Source organism: Lolium perenne, chromosome 7 (assembly GCF_019359855.2).
Source record: "Lolium perenne isolate Kyuss_39 chromosome 7, Kyuss_2.0, whole genome shotgun sequence".
In the NCBI taxonomy this organism is placed as follows: domain Eukaryota; kingdom Viridiplantae; phylum Streptophyta; class Magnoliopsida; order Poales; family Poaceae; genus Lolium; species Lolium perenne.
Window position 1 is genome coordinate 144,666,188 of NC_067250.2, and position 22,811 is coordinate 144,688,998.

Consider the following 22,811-nt stretch of genomic DNA (forward strand, 5'->3'; position numbering starts at 1 on the left):
CCATAAAATGATGTTGAAGAATTATTTAAATTTAGAAGTATCTATTAGATACATCTAAATTTGACATACCCTTCTATGGAGGGAGGTAGTACTAGTAAAGTAATTAGATCAATTTAATGTTTATTCTCTTTGTTTATGCTAGGGCGTCCGCAATTTTGGAGCACTAAAAATTATTTGTATGTGCTCAAACCAATTCAAAGAGGAGAAAATGAATCTGAATAGGGTGGTAAAAATCAATAGCCATTTCGTCTTCTTCTTATCAATCTTGCAATTTTCCCTCCTTCCTAAATTTGCAGCCTTGTTACACCCATATGCCCTTCGGCTTTCCCTATATCGTAAAGTTTGCACATAAGCCCCTAAGAAACGTTTTCAATGGGCTCAGCTCTTCTTCCACTCTTCGTCGGCGCCGTCGCTGCCGGGGAGGTAGGCCTTCTTCCTCTTCTCGGCGCGAGCGCACGCGCATACGATGACGAAGCACGCGGCGTAGACCGCGTACACTCGCCAGTTGGCGCGCGGGGCCTCGCCGGCGGCGGCGCGGTGGAACACGGCGGCGTAGTAGTGAAGTCCGACGGCCAGCCCCACCACCATCTGCGCGAGGCCGAGCGCCTTGGTGGCGTCCGCGCCGCTGTCCTCCTCCGGCGCGGCGGCCCCGGAGAAGATGGCGACGAGGTCCACCATCTGGAGCACGAGGTAGCCCATGAAGCCGAGCGACTGCGCGGCCTGCGTCCAGGCGTACGCCGCCGGCGAGGCGGCGTGGAAGAAGCGGAGCGGCTCGAGCCCCGTGGCTGCCGCGGCGAGCGCGAGCGTGGCGAAGTAGATGGCGAGGTACGCCTGCGAGAGCAGCAGCGCGCGGTGGAGGAGCGGCAGGTAGGGGCCCAGGCGCCGCACCAGCGCCGTGAGCATGAAGAGCGGCAGCAGGAGCAGGGCGACCGACGCCGCGGACGCCGCCGCGGAAGCCCAGCGGCCGCCCAGGATGGGCCGCACGCTGCCGGCGATCCCCGTGTTGGCGGCCGAGAGGTACGCCTTGGACGTGTAGGAGAGGCGCGCCAGGTCCGGCATGAGCGTCTCGTGCAGGCGCGTGGGAAGGCCCCGGATCTCGGACATGAGGTCCTCCGTCCCCTCCGCCTCCTCCGCCAGCACCACGTCCTCCTCCACCCCCGCCGCGGCCTCCTTGCTCACGGTGGTTGTTGTGTTCGCCTTCACATCGGCGACCACCTTCGCCTTCTTGGTGGTCGATTTGGCCGCCGGCTTGGCACCGGCATCCGCCGTGGAATTGGACGGTTTCTTCGGCTTGGAGGCGCCTCCCTCGGATTTCACCGGCTTGACCGCCTTGGCAGCGCCCGTCTTTGTGGACTTGGTGGAATCGGCGGTGCTCTTGGGCTTGGCGGTGGCCGCCTTGTCCGGCTTGGCGGTGGCGCCCTTGCCCAGCTTGGCGACGGCAGCTGCCTTGTCCAGTTTGGGGACCTTCGGCTTGGCAGTGGCCACATCGGCGCCCGCTTTGGTGGTGGTCTTCTTGGTGACCTTGGCTGTGGTGGCCGGCTCCGGTTTCTTGGCTTTGACAGCAGCCTTGGCGGTCTGGTTCTTGGCGTCGGGGGAGACCTTCTTCTTGATCTTACTCGCCGCGGTGACCTTGGGCGCCTTGACGGGCTCGTCCCCTTCGTCGTCGTCGGAGGAGGACACGAGGTCCTTGCGGCCGGCGGAGAGCTTGGGCTTGGGCTTGGCCGCCGGCGCGGCCGAGGAGCAGAGCGCAATGTGGGAGCAGAGGAGGGCGAGCAGCAGGAGCAGCAGCAGTGGCCTCGGCGGCGACCCAGCCGCCATCTGCGGCGGGAGCGGAAGATCTGGTCGGGGTTTTGGAGGGGGACGGGATACGGCGAAGGGGAAGCAGCGGCGCGGCGGCGGTGCTAGCTAGATCCGGGAGGAGTGAGGGAGGGTTAAGGTATTTTCGGCTTTTGTTATATAGAAACTGGAAGCGAAAAGGGCCGAGCAAGGAGGAGAGTGTGGGAGTGGGGAGCGAGCTACACCACCGCTGCTCTGCTCCGCTGGATGGGAGGAAGGAGAGGAAGGTGGTGGTGGGGTTTGGCTACGGCCGGTACAAGGTCACATGAGACATGACAACGTGGTGCGTCTCCTCCCAATCGTGGAGACAAACGTCAAACGCCGGAACCTCCACCGCCCTAGCAAGTGCAATGTTCTCCACTTTTGCTCATCACGTTTCAGTCATCTCTTTTTTACTCTAGCTAAGCATCGCAAAAAAGTTTTTTATTCCCCGTAAAAGAAAGGAAACTGCTGGGCGTCCCCCGGGGATCTGATTCCCCAGCCCCGGGTCCCCAGCCGTCGGATCAACCATTTTGACGGTTAGATTTGCATGTAGCAAAAAAACATCTTCCGGCAGCAAAAATCACCCCCGGCAGCAAATGACTGAAGCAAAAAACGGTTCATTCATAAAAAGAAAAAAAAAGACTGGGCTCGCCTGAGACCTCGCCGGAGACCACGTAGCAAACATATTACGCAGATGTAGCAAAACCGCAAATAAATTGTAGCAAATTTTTTTATTCATATGCTGCAAATCCTCTAAGACATCAACGGAGACATCGTCTGCAGCTGGCAGCAAACGCCGTCCGAGGTTGCAGCAACTCCGTCCGTCCAGGACAGCAACGCCACAAGCTGCTAGTAGCAACGCCCTATGCCTATGGTAGCAAAAATCCACCCTCCACCGGTAGCAATACCGGACACCTTAAATAGCAAAACCGACCTCCGCAGGTAGCAACACCGCAGGCCTAAGGCAGCAAAACTCCCTAACGAAGCAGAGGAGCACGAGATGGAGGCGGCGCTGGTAGCATCGGAGGCGACCGCTTGTAGCATCGACGCCTCGGGCGATAGCAATAAAGGATGTACCACTAGTAGCATCCAAAAATTGGGCTACACAGCAGCGTCGTCGCCGAGCATGGCGCCCGGAGCATGGCTATAGCACGGCGGCGGAGTGGCCGGGCCGCGGGGGCGCGCGCGCGCTGCGGCCCGAACTCGTGTGGAGGGACGACGAGCACACGGCAACGGACGGGGAGAGGAGGACCTCGCGCGCCATGGCCGCACTCGCGGCGGCGCGCCGGCAGCCCGAGCATTGTTGCGGCACGGCGGCGGGAGTAGTTGGGGTGCGGCGGCGCGTGGCCGGGCGCCGCGGCCCGAGCTCGTGCGGAGGCTCCCTGGCCGGCCTCCTTTGCTCCGTCTCGGCCGCTCCATTGCTTGTAGAGAGAAGAAGATAAGGAAAAAAAGAGTGGAGAGGAGTTGCGCGGCGGCGACCGGGTCAAGCGCGGCGGCGATCGGCTGTGGCGGCGAGGCGTGAACGGCGGCGCAGCGGAGAGCTCGCCGTGCGGTACCTCGTTTGCTCATCTCCGTGCGTGTGTGAAAACGAAGGGATAGGGATAGGTGAACGTGGGTGGGGTCCACCCACGTGCTGCGCAGGAGTAGTTTTGACCCTTCAATCGTGCGGCCAGGCAACCGGGGGTTGCAAACGCGTTATCCCCCGGGGGAATAGTATCATTTTCCTAAAAGAAAAGTCAGTGCTTCTACTATTTTAATAGCAGATTTTTCGGCTGTGGCCCTGTCACTATAGTGTAACATCTCAAGATATGGCTTAAAAAAAGAATGAAGGCCTTTGGATTTGGCATTGATATGATTTCTTTGGATTTCTTCCATAGAATTTTAATTTCTCAAACTTTAGCTTAGCTTGAGAGTTAATGTTTTTTGAATCTTTTACACTTGGGATGACCTAGTAGATGAGTCAATCCATACTTCTCCAAATACCAAACCCTATGAAAATGTTTTTTTTTTTTACATTTACACAAAACCCTTTTTATTCCGGTCTTAAAAAGGAACCCTACTTTATGTTGTTTGTAAAACCCAAGAAAATCAAGGAATGATCACTACACATTATACTGTCAATATATATGCATGAATATTTGCTCACTTATGTAATATCCCAGGTTTAGCAACGATCGAGGGGTAGAATTTAGAAAGGGATGTGCATTGCATCGGAAAATCTGGGAAATTTCGCGCTTTTAAAAGAAAACTGCATCAAAGGGGGGACAAATTTCTCTCTCGACACCTTACATGCTTATGGTTTCGAGAGTGCGATAGACTTGGACCTCAATGAACTCAACTAGGTTTTTCTGGAGAAGAGAGGGGGAACATTGCATCTCAATTTAAGTTGCATGATTGAATTCAAATAAGTTATGTTTGAATTTTCAAAATTCAAACATCAATTGAATATATCATAATTGATAAGCAAACATATAAAAGAATATCACATATAATTAAAGCTCATTAGAGAAATTTGAGATTTATTGATTACCACACAATTTACATTGTCAATTACAATATTCCAAACGAATTATGAATATTACAACACTTTACAGAAATTACAAGAATGAAAAGGGAAAATGAAAATTACAAAGATGTTCACATAACTAAACTACTAGCTAGATTTCTTCATGAATTCTTGATCATCAAAGAGATGGAGATCATCTTGATCATCTTCTTTGATCCCTGTAAACAAAAACAACACAAACAAATGAAGTATTAAGCCAAGTGGCAATGCCACTTGGCAGGTTAGTAAACAAAGAGAATTGTGAGGATATTATCAAATATCAGCCGAGCTGATCCATTCATAGCCCAAGTCCCAAACCACACACACACAGGCAGCTCACACTGCATGTGTGCATGCACCCCAGCACACACCAGCCAGAGGAGTCGCTAAAGTGACCAGACACTGCTGTCGACCAAGGAAGCAAGGAACTGGATGATATAAAAGCTTTTCACCAGCAGAACCCTAGCAGCTCATCGACAGATCTCCAAAGGGTAAGAATACCAAGAACAACAAGAACAGGAAGAACAGCCAGAGCTGTTCAACCTCTCTCAACAATCACCAGAATTAAACCAAGCATCACAAGCTAGCCAGGAGGAGCAGGGCAAACCAACAAACCATCCAGAAGCAAACCCTCTACAGCAACAACTAATCTAGGAGCTGGAGTGAGGTATACAAAAATCATCCTGAGCAAAATCATGTTTTGCTCATCAATAAGCATGCCATGCATCACAGAAGCACAGGAGGGTAGAACCCTGTTTGTATCATCATCTGGCTACGAAGCCATTTGGTGCAAGCAAACTGATGAATAGCCAGAAGGAAATCACCAAGGGAACACTGGTGTGTCAGTGATACGTCTCCGACGTATCGATAATTTCTTATGTTCCATGCCACATTATTGATGTTATCTACATGTTTTATGCACACTTTATGTCATATTCGTGCATTTTCTGGAACTAACCTATTAACAAGATGCCGAAGTGCCGATTCTTTGTTTTCTGCTGTTTTTGGTTTCAGAAATCCTAGTAAGGAAATATTCTCGGAATTGGACGAAATCAAAGCCCAGGGGCCTATTTTTCCACGAAGCTTCCGTAAGTCCGAAGGAGAGACGAAGAGGGGCGACGAGGGGCCACACCCTAGGGCGGCGCGGCCCCTTGGCCGCGCGGCCCCGTGGTGTGGGGCCCCGTGCCGCCTCTTGACCTGCCCTTCCGCCTACAAATAGCCTCCGTGACGAAACCCCCGCATCGAGAACCACGATACGGAAAACCTTCCAGAGACGCCGCCAACGCCGATCCCATCTCGGGGGATCCAGGAGATCGCCTTCGCACCTGCCGAGAGGGGAATCATCTCCCCGGAGGACTCTACGCCGCCATGGTCGCCTCCGGTGTGATGTGTGAGTAGTCTACCCCTAGACTATGGGTCCATAGCAGTAGCTAGATGGTTGTCTTCTCCCCATTGTGCTATCATTGTCGGATCTTGTGAGCTGCCTAACATGATCAAGATCATCTATCTGTAATTCTATATGTTGCGTTTGTTGGGATCCGATGAATAGAGAATACTTGTTATGTTGATTATCAAAGTTATGCTTATGTGTTGTTTATGATCTTGCATGCTTTCCGTTACTAGTAGATGCTCTGGCCAAGTAGATGCTTGTAACTCCAAGAGGGAGTACTTATGCTCGATAGTGGGTTCATGCCTCGCATTGACACAGGACGTGTGTGAAAGTTCTAAGGTTGTGTTGTCTTGTTGCCACTAGGGATAAAACATTGATGCTATGTCTAAGGATGTAGTTGTTGATTACATTACGCACCATACTTAATGCAATTGTCTCTGTTGCTTTGCAACTTAATACCGGAGGGGGTTCGGATCAAAACCTGAAGTTAGACTTTTTAGGCATAGATTCAATCTGGATGGCGGTCTATGTACTTTGTCGTAATGCCCAATTAAATCTCACTATACTCATCATGATATGTATGTGCATTGTCATGATCTCTTTATTTGTCAATTGCCCAACTGTAATTTGTTCACCCAACATGCTGTTTGTCTTATGGGAGAGACACCTCTAGTGAACTGTGGACCCCGGTCCAATTCTCTTTACTGAAATACAATCTACTGCAATACTTGTTCTACTGTTTTCTGCAAACAATCATCTTCCACACAATACGGTTAATCCTTTGTTACAGCAAGCCGGTGAGATTGACAACCTCACTGTTTCGTTGGGGCAAAGTACTTTGGTTGTGTTGTGCAGGTTCCACGTTGGCGTCGGAATCCCTGGTGTTGCGCCGCACTACATCCCTCCGCCATCAACCTTCAACGTGCTTCTTGGCTCCTCCTGGTTCGATAAACCTTGGTTTCTTTCTGAGGGAAAACTTGCTGCTGTGCGCATCATACCTTCCTCTTGGGGTTGCCCAACGAACGTGTGAAATACACGCCATCAAGCATATTTTCTGGCGCCGTTGCCGGGGAGATCAAGACACGCTGCAAGGGGAGTCTCCACTTCTCAATCTCTTTACTTTGTTTTTGTCTTGCTTAGTTTTATTTACTACTTTGTTTGCTGCACTAAATCAAAATACAAAAAAATTAGTTGCTAGTTTATTTGTTATCTTGTTTGCTATATCAAAAACACACAAAAAATTAGTTTACTTGCATTTACTTTATCTAGTTTGCTTTATTTACTACTACTAAAATGAGTAACCCTGAAGTTGAAGTTCGTACATTTAAACAACGAGGGGGAGAATGTTTGAGAGATGCTTGGTATAGAATTAGTGATGCCCATAATAGATGCACTAAGAAACACTCCACCATTATTTTACTCAGGAACTTTTATGTTGGTATCTCTAGCTGGAATAGATATGTTCTTGATAGTCTCGCAAAAGGTGACTTCTTAAGTACTCCTGCATTAGAAGCTAGTTGCATTATTGAGAGTTTATTTGGAATACCCCCTGTTGATAAAGTTAAAACTGAAATCTCTCTTGAAGATGTTATGAAAAAATTGGAAACCATAGAGAAAAATTCTCCAAGTATTGAAGCTAAATTGGAAATATTACTTGATAAAACTGATGAACTTGATAAATCCTTAGGAGGAATTGATGAAAGAATTAGTGTCCTAGGAACTAGTATTGTCCATGATGATCAAATCAATAGGATTGACGAACTTGAAAGAGCTATGGGAACCTTGGGTTCAACATTTTCTTCTCTTAAATATAAGGAGAAAGCTTACGTGGGTAAGGAGCAAAAGTTTATGTATGTCTCTAAAGTGCCTAGACCAAAGAAGTATTATTATAGGCCTAAAATTGACAAAGCCCTTAGTACCACTATGGATGGGGGAGCTCATGATAACGATGCACCATCTCTTGATAACACTTGATACACACTTTCTGCGCCTAGCTGAAAGGCGTTAAAGAAAAGCGCTTATGGGAGACAACCCATGTTTTTACCTACAGTACTTTGTTTTTATTTTGTATCTTGGAAGTTGTTTACTACTGTAGCAACCTCTCCTTATCTTAGTTTTGTGTTTTGTTGTGCCAAGTTAAGCCGTTGATAGAAAAGTAAGTACTAGATTTGGATTACTGCACAGTTCCAGATTTCTTTGCTGTCACGAATCTGGGTCCACCTCCCTGTAGGTAGCTCAGAAAATTAAGCCAATTTACGTGCATGATCCTCAGATATGTACGCAACTTTCATTCAATTTGAGCATTTTCATCTGAGCAAGTCTGGTGCCATTTTAAAATTCGTCAATACGAACTGTTCTGTTTTGACAGATTCTGCCTTTTATTTCGCATTGCCTCTTTTGCTATGTTGGATGAATTTCTTTGATCCACTAATGTCCAGTAGCATTATGCAATGTCCAGAAGTGTTAAGAATGATTGTGTCACCTCTGAATATGTCAATTTATATTGTGCACTAACCCTCTAATGAGTTGTTTCGAGTTTGGTGTGGAGGAAGTTTTCAAGGATCAAGAGAGGAGTATGATGCAACATGATCAAGGAGAGTGAAAGCTCTAAGCTTGGGGATGCCCCGGTGGTTCACCCCTGCATATATTAAGAAGACTCAAGCGTCTAAGCTTGGGGATGCCCAAGGCATCCCCTTCTTCATCGACAACATTATCAGGTTCCTCCCCTGAAACTATATTTTTATTCCATCACATCTTATGTGCTTTTTCTTGGAGCGTCGGTTTGTTTTTGTTTTTGTTTTGTTTGAATAAAATGGATCCTAGCATTCACTTTATGGGAGAGAGACACGCTCCGCTGTAGCATATGGACAAGTATGTCCTTGGTTTCTACTCATAGTATTCATGGCGAAGTTTCTCCTTCGTTAAATTGTTATATGGTTGGAATTGGAAAATGATACATGTAGTAATTGCTATAAATGTCTTGGGTAATGTGATACTTGGCAATTGTTGTGCTCATGATTAAGCTCTTGCATCATATGCTTTGCACCCATTAATGAAGAAATACATAGAGCATGCTAAAATTTGGTTTGCATATTTGGTTTCTCTAAGGTCTAGATAATTTCTAGTATTGAGTTTGAACAACAAGGAAGACGGTGTAGAGTCTTATAATGTTTTCAATATGTCTTTTATGTGAGTTTTGCTGCACCGGTTCATCCTTGTGTTTGTTTCAAATAAGCCTTGCTAGCCTAAAACTTGTATCGAGAGGGAATACTTCTCATGCATCCAAAATACTTGAGCCAACCACTATGCCATTTGTGTCCACCATACCTACCTATACTACATGGTATTTTCCGCCATTCCAAAGTAAATTGCTTGAGTGCTACCTTTAAAATTCCATCATTCACCTTTGCAATATATAGCTCATGGGACAAATAGCTTAAAAACTATTGTGGTATTGAATATGTAATTATGCACTTTATCTCTTGTTAAGTTGCTTGTTGTGCGATAACCATGTTCACTGGGGACGCCATCAACTATTCATTGTTGAATTTCATGTGAGTTGCTATGCATGTCCGTCTTGTCTCGAAGTAAGAGAGATCTACCACCTTATGGTTAAGCATGCATATGTTAGAGAAGAACATTGGGCCGCTAACTAAAGCCATGATCCATGGTGGAAGTTTCAGTTTTGGACATATATCCTCAATCTCAAATGAGAAAATTATTAATTGTTGTTACATGCTTATGCATAAAAGAGGAGTCCATTATCTCGTTGTCTATGTTGTCCCGGTATGGATGTCTAAGTTGAAGAATAATCAATAGCGAGAAATCCAATGCGAGCTTTCTCCTTAGACCTTTGTACAAAGTGCATAGAGGTACCCCTTTGTGACACTTGGTAAAAACAATGCATTGTGATGATCCGGTAGTCCAAGCTAATTAGGACAAGGTGCGGGCACTATTAGTACACTATGCATGAGGCTTGCAACTTATAAGATATAATTTACATGATGCATATGCTTTATTACTACCGTTGACAAAATTGTTTCATGTTTTCAAAATCAAAGCTCTAGCACAAATATAGCAATCGATGCTTTTCCTCTATGGAGGACCATTCTTTTACTTTCAATGTTGAGTCAGTTCACCTATTTCTCTCCACCTCAAGAAGCAAACACTTGTGTGAACTGTGCATTGATTCCTACATATTTGCTTATTGCACTTATTATATTACTCTATGTTGACAATATCCATGAGATATACATGTTACAAGTTGAAAGCAATCGCTGAAACTTAATCTTCTTTTGTGTTGCTTCAATGCCTTTACTTTGAATTATTGCTTTATGAGTTAACTCTTATGCAAGACTTAATTGATGCTTGTCTTGAAGTGCTATTCATGAAAAGTCTTTGCTTTATGGTTCACTTGTTTACTCATGTCATATACATTGTTTTGATCGCTGCATTCACTACATATGCTTTACAAATAGTATGATCAAGATTATGATGGCATGTCACTCCAGAAATTATCTCGTGTTATCGTTTTACCCGCTCGGGACGAGCAGAACTAAGCTTGGGGATGCTGATACGTCTCGACGTATCGATAATTTCTTATGTTCCATGCCACATTATTGATGTTATCTACATGTTTTATGCACACTTTATGTCATATTCGTGCATTTTCTCGAACTAACCTATTAACAAGATGCCGAAGTGCCGATTGCTCGTTTTTCTGCTATTTTTGGTTTCAGAAATCCTAGTAAGGAAATATTCTCGGAATTGGACGAAATCAAAGCCCAGGGGCCTATTTTTCCACGAAGCTTCCGAAGTCCGAAGGAGAGACGAAGAGGGGCGACGAGGGCCACACCCTAGGCGGCGCGGCCCCCTTGGCCGCGCGGCCCCGTGGTGTGGGGCCCCGTGCCGCCTCTTGACCTGCCCTTCCGCGTACAAATAGCCTCCGTGACGAAACCCCGCATCGAGAACCACGATACGGAAAACCTTCCGGAGACGCCGCCAACGCCGATCCCATCTCGGGGGATCCAGAGATCGCCTCCGCACCCTGCCGGAGAGGGGAATCATCTCCCGGAGGACTCTACGCCGCCATGGTCGCCTCCGGTGTGATGTGTGAGTAGTCTACCCCTGGACTATGGGTCCATAGCAGTAGCTAGATGGTTGTCTTCTCCCCATTGTGCTATCATTGTCGGATCTTGTGAGCTGCCTAACATGATCAAGATCATCTATCTGTAATTCTATATGTTGCGTTTGTTGGGATCCGATGAATAGAGAATACTTGTTATGTTGATTATCAAAGTTATGCTTATGTGTTGTGTATGATCTTGCATGCTTTCCGTTACTAGTAGATGCTCGGCCAAGTAGATGCTTGTAACTCCAAGAGGGAGTACTTATGCTCGATAGTGGGTTCATGCCTACATTGACACCGGGACAGGATGAAAGTTCTAAGGTTGTGTTGTCTTGTTGCCACTAGGGATAAAACATTGATGCTATGTCTAAGGATGTAGTTGTTGATTACATTACGCACCATACTTAATGCAATTTTCTGTTGCTTTGCAACTTAATACCGGAGGGGTTCGGATGATAACTCGAAGGTGGACTTTTTAGGCATAGATGCAGTTGGATGGCGGTCTATGTACTTTGTCGTAATGCCCAATTAAATCTCACTATACTCATCATGATATGTATGTGCATTGTCATGCTCTCTTTATTTGTCAATTGCCCAACTGTAATTTGTTCACCCAACATGCTGTTTGTCTTATGGGAGAGACACCTCTAGTGAACTGTGGACCCCGGTCCAATTCTCTTTACTGAAATACAATCTACTGCAATACTTGTTCTACTGTTTTCTGCAAACAATCATCTTCCACACAATACGGTTAATCCTTTGTTACAGCAAGCCGGTGAGATTGACAACCTCACTGTTTCGTTGGGGCAAAGTACTTTGGTTGTGTTGTGCAGGTTCCACGTTGGCGCCGGAATCCCTGGTGTTGCGCCGCACTACATCCCGCCACCATCAACCTTCAACGTGCTTCTTGGCTCCTCCTGGTTCGATAAACCTTGGTTTCTTTCTGAGGGAAAACTTGCTGCTGTGCGCATCATACCTTCCTCTTGGGGTTGCCCAACGAACGTGTGAAATACACGCCATCAGTCAGTATAGTGACACTACCAGAGAAATCCAACAAGGATTTAATCCTATCTAACCAGCCAAAACCACCTAGCACCTATAGCTAGTTACACCATCAGACATATAGACAATATAGTGTCTATTTATGTTTTCAACAGCAAAGGTTACTGGAAATCCAACCATGGATTAACCAGAAAGCATTTCAAAGCCACAACAAACCCACAGAGGGGGAGCTACCCTTGGATAGCATCAGGATGCTGTCAGGGCCACCTCAAACCCACAAATCATCCAGTACATCCACTTCATCATCACCCAGATGGGTTTAGAGTGAGCTAGGGTCCCCAACAATTGTTGGCATCCCTCTAGCTCAAGTAAATTAATCTATATGATCATCACTGCAAAGCAGTTCACCTAATTTATCCATTTAATAAATAAGAACTATGCAGATAAATGAGACAGAAAAATAAAGCATGCATCAGGAACTTGCATAAGATCCAATGGATCACTGCAAGCTGTAATATCCCAGGTTTAGAGGCAATAAAATGAGAGAACACCAAAGTGTGCATTGCATTCATGCATAGAAAATCCGGGGAATTTTCGCGCTTTCAAATAAAACTTACCACAGTAACTGAAGTTTCACTTGACTTGCTGGAATTGAAGTAGATCATCAAGTCAAGCGCTATAAACTTCACTGTGATCTTTGTTAAAACCTTGTTTTGGGTAGAGATGATTTGATCTATGGATTAGATCAAATGGAATTATATTTACAACAACACATTCTTTATGAATCAAACCCTAACTTATTAACACTTAAAAGTTAGCAACTACCTTTGTGTGTAAATTAATTCACTTCTAAACTTATTACCAAACAAGGTAAACCACAGGGTCTAAAGTGCATAAAAGCCACACATTCTTATTTAAATCATAACTTATTAAGTATATGGAATATCATAAAACTAAATCCATTTACATTACGATTTATAGTTCAAACTATTTGAATCAAACTGACTATGAGTATTTTGAAACTCATATGATCATGCCTTGGTGAAATCAAACACCAACTATCCAAATTTGAGGAATAACCTTCAACCTTGATCTTTTGATCAATATTATAATATAAGTCCAATCCAATATGATATAGTGACTCATCCACAATAATAAAACCATCCACAAGATATTTAGTAGCAAATGCCACTTGGCTATCCAAAAATAAATCATATGAGAGGATAATGATCTTGCCACATAGGATGAAAATATCTACATGACTTGCTTTCCAAGCTATGTCACCTCATGCTCAAAGGATTGCTATGGATGAGGGCATGACACCCAAGCACCTTACTCATCAACCCAACACAAGAGTCACCACCTATGTGTCATGATGCTAGAGCTTGCCCAAGCCTATAAATAGAGCCACACCCTTCATCCATTTGCTCATCAAGTACCATGATACATGGGAACAAACACTTGAGACCTTCCATGTGAATTAGCTAGGATCAAGATGAAGAAGCTAGGAGGTGGAGGCATACCACAAGATGTAGGTTTATCAGATTTCAAGAACAAGCTACAGAAAATAACAAGGTAGAATTCCTAGGCAAACCATATATTTAGAGGATCATATCATCATATCTTGAGTAGGACCTTAGGCTATTACAAGACATTTAGAAGTGAGAGAGATTATAGATGCTAACCATAGCCATGTCTATCCTAGAGAATTTTAGAGTAGTATTACATCTTACTTGTTTAAACCAACCTTTAATCTTGTAGATGAGAGCCATGTTCCATTAGTGAAACATAACTAAATCTTATGCTCATATTTTAATCCTAGTTGTGTATCACATTAGTGATCACTACTTAAACTCTAAACTACATTTGAATTCCAACCCATGGATTAACTTGGATTATAATTATAACCCTACCATGCCTCATGCCTATTTCATACTTCAAATAGTGAAGTATTCCCAAAACCCTAAACCTGTCATATGGAATCAATTCCACATAAAATATTATGTCCTAACTTGTGTATCATGGATCACAAATATAAACCAAGCCATCTATACTTAGGACTAAATGCCTTTGGTGAGTAGAATGAAACCAATACCCTATTTTACTTTGCTATCCAAATACCTTGTTGAGTGAACCAAATAAAATAGTATTCAGATAAGTAGTTGAGTTAACCATGATGAGCATAGGATCTATCTGAGATAATTTAAGCTAGAAGTTGCTAAGCAAGATTGGTAATTATAGAGTTTGTTCAACCATTTTCTTAAACCCTAGAAATAATAACTCACATAAAATTATGAACCAACCCATATCTACTTTATTTATATTTCACCAAAGCATCCATACAATCAAATATTAAATATTTGTTTGAACAGAACAAATATGCAGCAAGTAGCACTATCAAGTTCTATTAAGATTCACATATTTAAAAACCTACAAAAATTAACCAGATTCAAATTCAATTCAAACAACAAATAAAAAAACAGAAAATAAACATTTGAATTGAGAAAGGGAGGGAAACTTACCTGGCAGCCCAGCACCTCAGCAGCCCGAAGCCATCAACTCGGCCCAGCCCACGAACAAACAGCCCACCTTACCGTTTCGGCAGATAGAAGAAAAGGGGCTTCGTTCTCCTTCCCGGCGACGACAGCTCGACGGAGGAGCCTCTGCCACCTCCTCGACAAGGATAAGGACACCGCCGGACGCCACTCGCCACTCCAGAGTCGAGATGAACTTCATCTGCATCCGCTGCCAGTCAGAGCATCAAGATTCCCGCACAGAAACCCTAACAGAGAGCACCGCCGTATCTGGACCGCTCGTCGCCGACGTTCGTCGTCGTTTCCGACCACCTCCAGCCCTATAAAGACCACCAAGAGGATCGCCGTGCTCATCTTGTTCACCTCACCACTCAAATACCTCGCATTTGCTCTCTATCACCCGATCTCTTCCACAGTACATCGCCGGAGTTCATCACGTTGCCGTCGATGGAGGCCACCCCGGCGTCTATCAAGTGGATGGCTAGAAGCGCACGAGTTCACTGATCATTCTGGTAGAAGGAATCGAGAAGGAGCTTCACCAATCGAGCTAATTTTGGAATTTCCTTCCACGGAAGTTCGTCGGAATCCACGACGCCGTGCTCGTCTCCGACCATCTCAAGCTTTGCCGAGGGTCTCATCATATTCCTGGTGAGCTTGCGCATCTTCCGAACCCATTCGTCCTCCCTAGCATCATCTGTAGCTCGCGTTTGATTCTTCGCCGGAGAGCACCGCCGCAAGCCATTGTTTCTGACGAAGCTCCGGTGAGTCCCCGCACCAATCATCACCACCAGTAAGCTGTGTTTCGTCGCCCTCGTTCAAATAGGCCTAGCCGCGCATCTCAGGGAGCCAGAAATGGGCGGCGCCGTCCTCGTCTGCTCGCCGGCGTCAAGCCGACGGTGAGAGGGACGTTTCCCCGCCACGTCAGAAACTTTGACTGGTCCTCTGCCCGCGTGGCAGTTGACTGGTCAAAGGTCCCACCTGTCTGTCTCTAGGGTTAGGCAGTGAACCGGTATCTTTAGCATTTTTCTTTAATTTTAAAAAACCAGTAAATAGATGAAACTTTGCAAAATCATAGAAATTTCATTTCAACTCAGAAAAATGCAAATAATATATCAAAATGCTCACAAAAATAAACTCTACTCAAATAAAATATAAAACAAAAATGTGTGTCAAAATAAAATTTCACTTATTTTTAACCTTATTAATTATGCCATTTCATTTATTTAAAATACAATTTGAATTCAATAATTAATGAAGTTTCAAAAATTAAATTTTAACTATTCAGTAACTAAGTAAAATGTTAGGATTAATTTTATTTACCATAATTGCCTTAACTTAATTATCAGTGGTAATTCATAAACCCTAATTTGCAAATTACTATTTTCTATTTTCTTTAAATAAGTAATAACTCAAGAAAATATTATAAGCCAATATTATTTTGGTAAATCAAAACTTATTTACTTAAACATCTTTAGTTAACAAGTTAATTATTTTAAACCCTAATAACAATTATTAAACCCTGATTCTTAATTAAACCAAAATAGGAGTTACCCTAATTATTAAATCTTGTGAAAATTAATAAAATGTCAAACCATTACTAATGTTGTTTCAAAGTAATTAGTAACCACACCTATATTGATAATCATCATTTTAGGAGTTGTACCATAATTTAGAAACCCTAGTTTCAATTTGAATAAGAACCTTGAACTCATTATTCCATGTGTTCATCCATAGTAGTTGCAGACCTAAAACCCTAGGGGTTTAGCCATGTGATCATAGCCACTTCAACTTTACTTGTAGAACCTTGATAAGTAACCAATGAATGCATAATCATGATCCATCAACATAAAACCAATTCACATGAGCTTGTCATTTCATGTTCCTGTTCTTAATTAAAACCTATATGATTCACTAGTATCACCTAGGTATAAACCCTAGCTTGTTACCACATGTTAGCACCATTGATCATCAATCCTATATACCATACCATTAGGATCAACCTCAACCATCATCATTTAGTAGAACCATAATCATGAACCCTAGTATCAACCTTGTGTAGTAATGCACATCACATGCTCCTATTCCACTCAACCCTACTTAGGAAATAATAAGCCACTTAGCTTAGAAACCATTAGAGACTATTTAGTAAAGCAATTGTGAAACCATAGTTAACCCTAATAGCTAACTCATAGCACCATCTTGATAACCATCCTTTGATATGATGCTTAGAATCAACCATAGTAATAAACCTACCAATACTTGTTGTATATAGAACCAATTCAACTTAAGAACCCAACTAGTTCCTATCCAAGAACTAAATGAATTCAATAGTAAACCCTAGAAACCCATAGCACCTATATATAATAGTTCATATTCTTAATTAACATGTTCTTCAAAAAGTTATTCTTTTGAAGTATAGTATAAGTAAACATCAACCATGTCCTGTAGAACTTAAAATTTACAACTGTTCTTTACATATTATTCCATCACTATTCTGTATGTGTATGATTGTTATGATGTCTTATATCACTTGGATATGATGCTAATATAACCAAACCCTAATAAGAACCTTGTTTGAGAATCATTCTAAAAATGCAACCAACCCTAAAGAAATATTTACAACTTATCAATCCTAAATCATCGAGGTTAGGTTACGCTCGGGACGATTGCATCTCATACTATGCATTATAGCATGTTTGCCAGTTCTTTAAACATTGTCCTTACCGGACGATGATGGTATTTCAGCATTTGGAGTTCTCACGTATCGAAGCTTTTGCCTGCATAATCTTGCAACAAGAAAGGCAAGTTCATCGCTTGCTCATGTCATTTGATTATTTGTATCAAACTATATGCAAAGTACTATACTTATCACTCATGCATTGAAAAGCAAAGTATTATTTTGTAATTATGAATATGACTATGTGGTGGGCAATGGAACCATGGTATGTGTTTATATGGTGGAGGTTCCATTGCATGGGTTATATCACCCTAGGATTAATTACCAATGCCGTCCAGTGATTCTAGCGCCGTACATATCGCGTTATCCATAAGATCTATAATGGCTCTGGGGAAGTCACCGTATCTTTTCCCTTCTGCACGCCAACGGATAGGTAGAGCCGGCGGGGTGTTGGAGGCACTGCCGTAGGTTGGGATAGCCTTTTAAATCCCCATCCATTAGTGATGATGGCTCTACGATCTATGATGGATTGTCCGGAGTACACCATGAGTAAAGCCGTATTATCGGGGGAAGTCTACTGGAGGTGTACGGTTGGACAAAAGGGTGGGTTTGCAGGGTCGCGGAGAAGGCAGTGATTGGCTTGGATCTTATACTGGGCCTCACACCAAAGGAAGTGTGGACGGGGACATACTCTCGGCCGGCAACATGGTTAAGATCTCTTGTGGGGTAAAGTAACGCACCTCTGCAGAGGGTATCAAGAATTGTGACTGTCACTCCCTGTTCCGGGAAGGGAACTGCGAACGCGGCAGGAAAGGAACTCCACGAAGTTCTAGTCAACCTGTGAAGACTGACGGGCATAGTTTTCAGAATAAAATAAACCTTTTGAAGAAATGATTATGAAAACTTGCATTGGCCTATGACTTTATGGTCTATGGCTGTAGCTAGTGCATGATACACATATTTCCTAATATGAACTTGCTGAGTACGCTCGTACTCATTCTATCCCATTTGAACCCCCTTCTTAGATCAAGGCACCGAAGGAGAAACCACCGTGGAACTCGAAGACAAAGGAGTCAACTGCAACAAGATGAAGAATCCAATCAAAGAAGTCAATGGAGTCAACTTCTGCATCAGCTATAATGAAAACCTAGACTAGTAATAGAAGGGAACCTTTCCCTAATCCTAGCACCTAAATAGCTAGAATTCTATAGCAAGCCTAGCATCTCTAAAGATAGTGATAGTTATAGGATAGACTACGAGTCGTTCTTCTGGAGCTTTAATTGAAGTTTTACCTCACTGTAAAGTAGGAGGTTGTGTTGATCTTATGTAAACAGCTCGTGTGTACTTCTATAGACATACCTTGGACTCGCATATGTTTCTGTTGTACCACTCTGAGAGATGTAATATGAGTGGAACGGTGTTTCACTTGTGTTATGTCAACGACTTGTGTACTACACCATGCAGTGGTACGCTGGGTCACCGCAGCTGGTATCAGAGCAAATGCTTTGACCCTAGGATTAAAACCCTTTAAAGGAGACCTTTAGGTTTGGTAGTGTCTATAGGAAGTGATTTAGCTATGTCAACTATGCTAAACCAACTATTCTTTTGACTTGAGATGGGTATTCACTTGAGAATAATCCTGACACACTTGAGTCAATCTTTCTTATCTATCTTTCTTAAGTTAAGTTAGTTAGTTATATGGCTTCATTCCAACTAATTAGAACACCATTGAAGCTTAAGATAATGGGTGGTAGTAGACCACAGTTGGTATACAATACATGGTAGTCCAAAGAGAGGATACAACCATAAGGAAGATATCCTATTGGAATAAGTATACCAATGCCAGTTATAGTTATAGTTAAGTAAGAGTCATTAAAAATGTCAAATGACTGATGTTAAGTAAGGGAGATAAGTTATATAAGGTAGTAAATGTCTATGATGAGTCAATCATAGGAGGTAAGGAAGAGTGATAGGAGTTATACAAGTTTACTTTTCATGATAAAATTGGTACTCATATATGATTCACTTGAGAATCATGGTATGATGGAGTAGAACATCATAAGTACGATAACAAAAGGATGATAAGGAGTAGGATTTAGGGAATAGTTCGAAAGCTTAGGCCTTAAAATCCTGGAAACTGTGTCAAGAATGTTAGAACCATAGTCCTTAATTTAAAGAAGGCTTATTTAGAGCATATCACATAGAGAAATCCTAGAGTTATAGGTGGTATATTCTAAACAATCATATGTTTAGAGTAGACATGTTAGAACTAATTGTATTATAGGAAGTAGTCCTCAATAGCACATATATATGGTATACTATTTTGTTAGTACTTCCAAAGAAAACTAGATGAACTCCAACTATCCCAGGCCATTTTGTTTCAAGTTTGTCTTTTTGCAAATGTGCAATTAAGACAAATGTTGAGACAAATAGTAGAAATTCACGTATTGTGCTAAGTATCACAACCTAAACCTATCTTATGTGGTGTTATATACTACACATCTGATCCTGATGTTTAGGGATGTCTTACCCAATTATTATATTCAGGCATATAAGGATGTGTATTATAAACACAAAGCTGATTTTCTTGGATTTTCTTGAATCTTCATTGATTGACTAGATCCATACATGAAGTTTGACTTTGATATGCAAATGCATGTTGCAATATCAAGCTCTTACTTGATGTTATAGGTCTAGAGGGTAAAGGTATTCGTGTAAGGAAGTGACGAATTCTAAAGATTTGAAGACAAGATGGAGGTTCACTTGAAGAAGGAAGTAAAAATTGTGGGAAGCAACCACAACAATCTGAAGGAAGGACCAATCAAAACTCATTTTTATCCTTAATTAAGGAGTACTACAACCTGGAAGTACCATGAAAGTGAGAAAATAGTGAATATGGAGCAGTAGAAGTAGAGCCATATTCATTCTGGAAGAAGGGATTGCAAGTAGAGTCACTTACAATACTATTTTCATAGTGTCAACAAGTGGTCATCTTGCCAAACAAACCCTAGAAGAAGGAAAAATAAACAAGTGAAGTCGCAGCTGGTATAATAAGACCGCAGCTGATATAGGATAATCATGAAGAGAAAGTATGTGAAGTGAGGTATATCTTATCTAAAACTATGTAAGTAGTCACAGCGAGTAGATAGATGTTGACTAGAACCATAATATAGCCACAGCTGGTATCCAATAAGCCACATCTAGTGCTAGATAGTCTACAGCTGGTAACAGATAGCCCACAGCCTGAACATTTCTTTACCCTAAAAGAAAGGGGGATTCGCAGCTAGTATTTCACAGCTGGTATCTCGTAGTTGGTAAATATTTAGTCGGAGGATTCATAATGGATACCCACAACTGTGTGGATACACCACAAAGAATTCTTCGTGAGACTTTAGAAAAGTACAAAATATAAACCAGACTTAAACCAACTACCTAACCTTGGAGTTTAATGATTAGAAGAAAGGAAGTTGGAAGATCATTAGTAAACTCCAAGGGGGAGAGGAAGGCTGAAGGAGAAGTATTAAGATATTATTGGTAGTGTGATAGACGGAGAAAAAGGTCTGAACTGAGAGGAAGTCCGATCTTATTTTTATAAGGTTGTTGGGAAGTACCCTATAAAAGTACTCTCAAGAGGTTGTCAGACCAGAAGCCGAGGTTCATAGCTCGAGGAAGTAAGGGTTAGACCTTAACTTGAGTGGGTAATTGTAATTACTCAAAACCAAGAGAACTCAAGTAAGTCTAAGATAATGAAGTTGGATGAAGAAGATATCGGAGGACAATTAAAGCCTAAGGAAACAAAAAGGGTTTGACCATACCAAAACTAATTATTATTAGAAAGATTCCTTTCATGGAACCTAAAGAAACCAAAAAGAAGATAACTAGCAGAAACTAGAAGCCATGATTGGATGGACTAAATGAGTCTAATCCATTCGTAGGACTAAACCACCAGGACCATGCCTATTGTAAATACCCTACCAAGTACCATTACTTTCGTTATGGTAGTAAGGGAAAACAATACCCTACCTTAAATGAATCTTTTAGAATTAAGGTTTGGACATCGCAGCTGGTACACCATAGTGCCATATTACATCGCAGCTGGATTATCGCAGCTGATAGAACCAAGTTTTGAGTACCCAAATAGGAAGCTATCACCACAACCATTAGTAAAGTCCATTAGCATAAGAAGATGTCCTAATCCAAGAATCTTTGGAAAGTAAGCCTATAAGCTTAGAGTGTTGGAAGAAATCATAGAATTGAAGAAAGTATCAGTGCTAGATATCAGAAGATTTCATGAAGGATCGAGACAAGGGATATATTCAATTATATCTAATGAGATCACTAGGGAGTTTGAAAGGATTGTGATCTGTTCAAGACATTTCCACATTCCGAAACATGAGAGCGTTCGAACTTCGGGATGAAGTTCAGTTTAAGGGGGAGAGGCTGTAATATCCCAGGTTTAGAGGCAATAAAATGAGAGAACACCAAAGTGTGCATTGCATTCATGCATAGAAAATCCGGGGAATTTTCGCGCTTTCAAATAAAACTTACCACAAGAATCAAGTTTCACTTGACTTGCTGGAATTGAAGTAGATCATCAAGTCAAGCGCTATAAACTTCACTGTGATCTTTGTTAAAACCTTGTTTTGGGTAGAGATGATTTGATCTATGGATTAGATCAAATGGAATTATATTTACAACAACACATTCTTTATGAATCAAACCCTAACTTATTAACACTTAAAAGTTAGCAACTACCTTTGTGTGTAAATTAATTCACTTCTAAACTTATTACCAAACAAGGTAAACCACAGGGTCTAAAGTGCATAAAAGCCACACATTCTTATTTAAATCATAACTTATTAAGTATATGGAATATCATAAAACTAAATCCATTTACATTACGATTTATAGTTCAAACTATTTGAATCAAACTGACTATGAGTATTTTGAAACTCATATGATCATGCCTTGGTGAAATCAAACACCAACTATCCAAATTTGAGGAATAACCTTCAACCTTGATCTTTTGATCAATATTATAATATAAGTCCAATCCAATATGATATAGTGACTCATCCACAATAATAAAACCATCCACAAGATATTTAGTAGCAAATGCCACTTGGCTATCCAAAAATAAATCATATGAGAGGATAATGATCTTGCCACATAGGATGAAAATATCTACATGACTTGCTTTCCAAGCTATGCCACCTCATGCTCAAAGGATTGCTATGGATGAGGGCATGACACCCAAGCACCTTACTCATCAACCCAACACAAGAGTCACCACCTATGTGTCATGATGCTAGAGCTTGCCCAAGCCTATAAATAGAGCCACACCCTTCATCCATTTGCTCATCAAGTACCATGATACATGGGAACAAACACTTGAGACCTTCCATGTGAATTAGCTAGGATCAAGATGAAGAAGCTAGGAGGTGGAGGCATACCACAAGATGTAGGTTTATCAGATTTCCTGAAGAACAAGCTACAGAAAATACCAAGGTAGAATTCCTAGGCAAACCATATATTTAGAGGATCATATCATCATATCTTGAGTAGGACCTTAGGCTATTACAAGACATTTAGAAGTGAGAGAGATTATAGATGCTAACCATAGCCATGTCTATCCTAGAGAATTTTAGAGTAGTATTACATCTTACTTGTTTAAACCAACCTTTAATCTTGTAGATGAGAGCCATGTTCCATTAGTG

The 22,811-nt window shown here is 42.3% G+C and overlaps 1 protein-coding gene across 1 annotated transcript; it reads right to left on the minus strand.

Annotated features, from left to right (window-relative positions):
- Positions 1–219: 219 nt before the first annotated feature.
- LOC127318736 (uncharacterized) lies at positions 220–2,010 on the minus strand. The gene has a single exon (XM_051349217.2). It carries the CDS (start codon positions 1,816–1,818, stop codon positions 379–381), a length of 1,440 nt encoding a protein of 479 aa, XP_051205177.1. The 5' UTR covers positions 1,819–2,010; the 3' UTR covers positions 220–378.
- Positions 2,011–22,811: the final 20,801 nt, after the last annotated feature.

Bases quoted from the DNA above. Each gene is read 5' to 3' on its own strand.
- LOC127318736 (XM_051349217.2), bottom strand. From the start codon at position 1,818: ATGGCGGCTGGGTCGCCGCCGAGGCCACTGCTGCTGCTCCTGCTGCTC.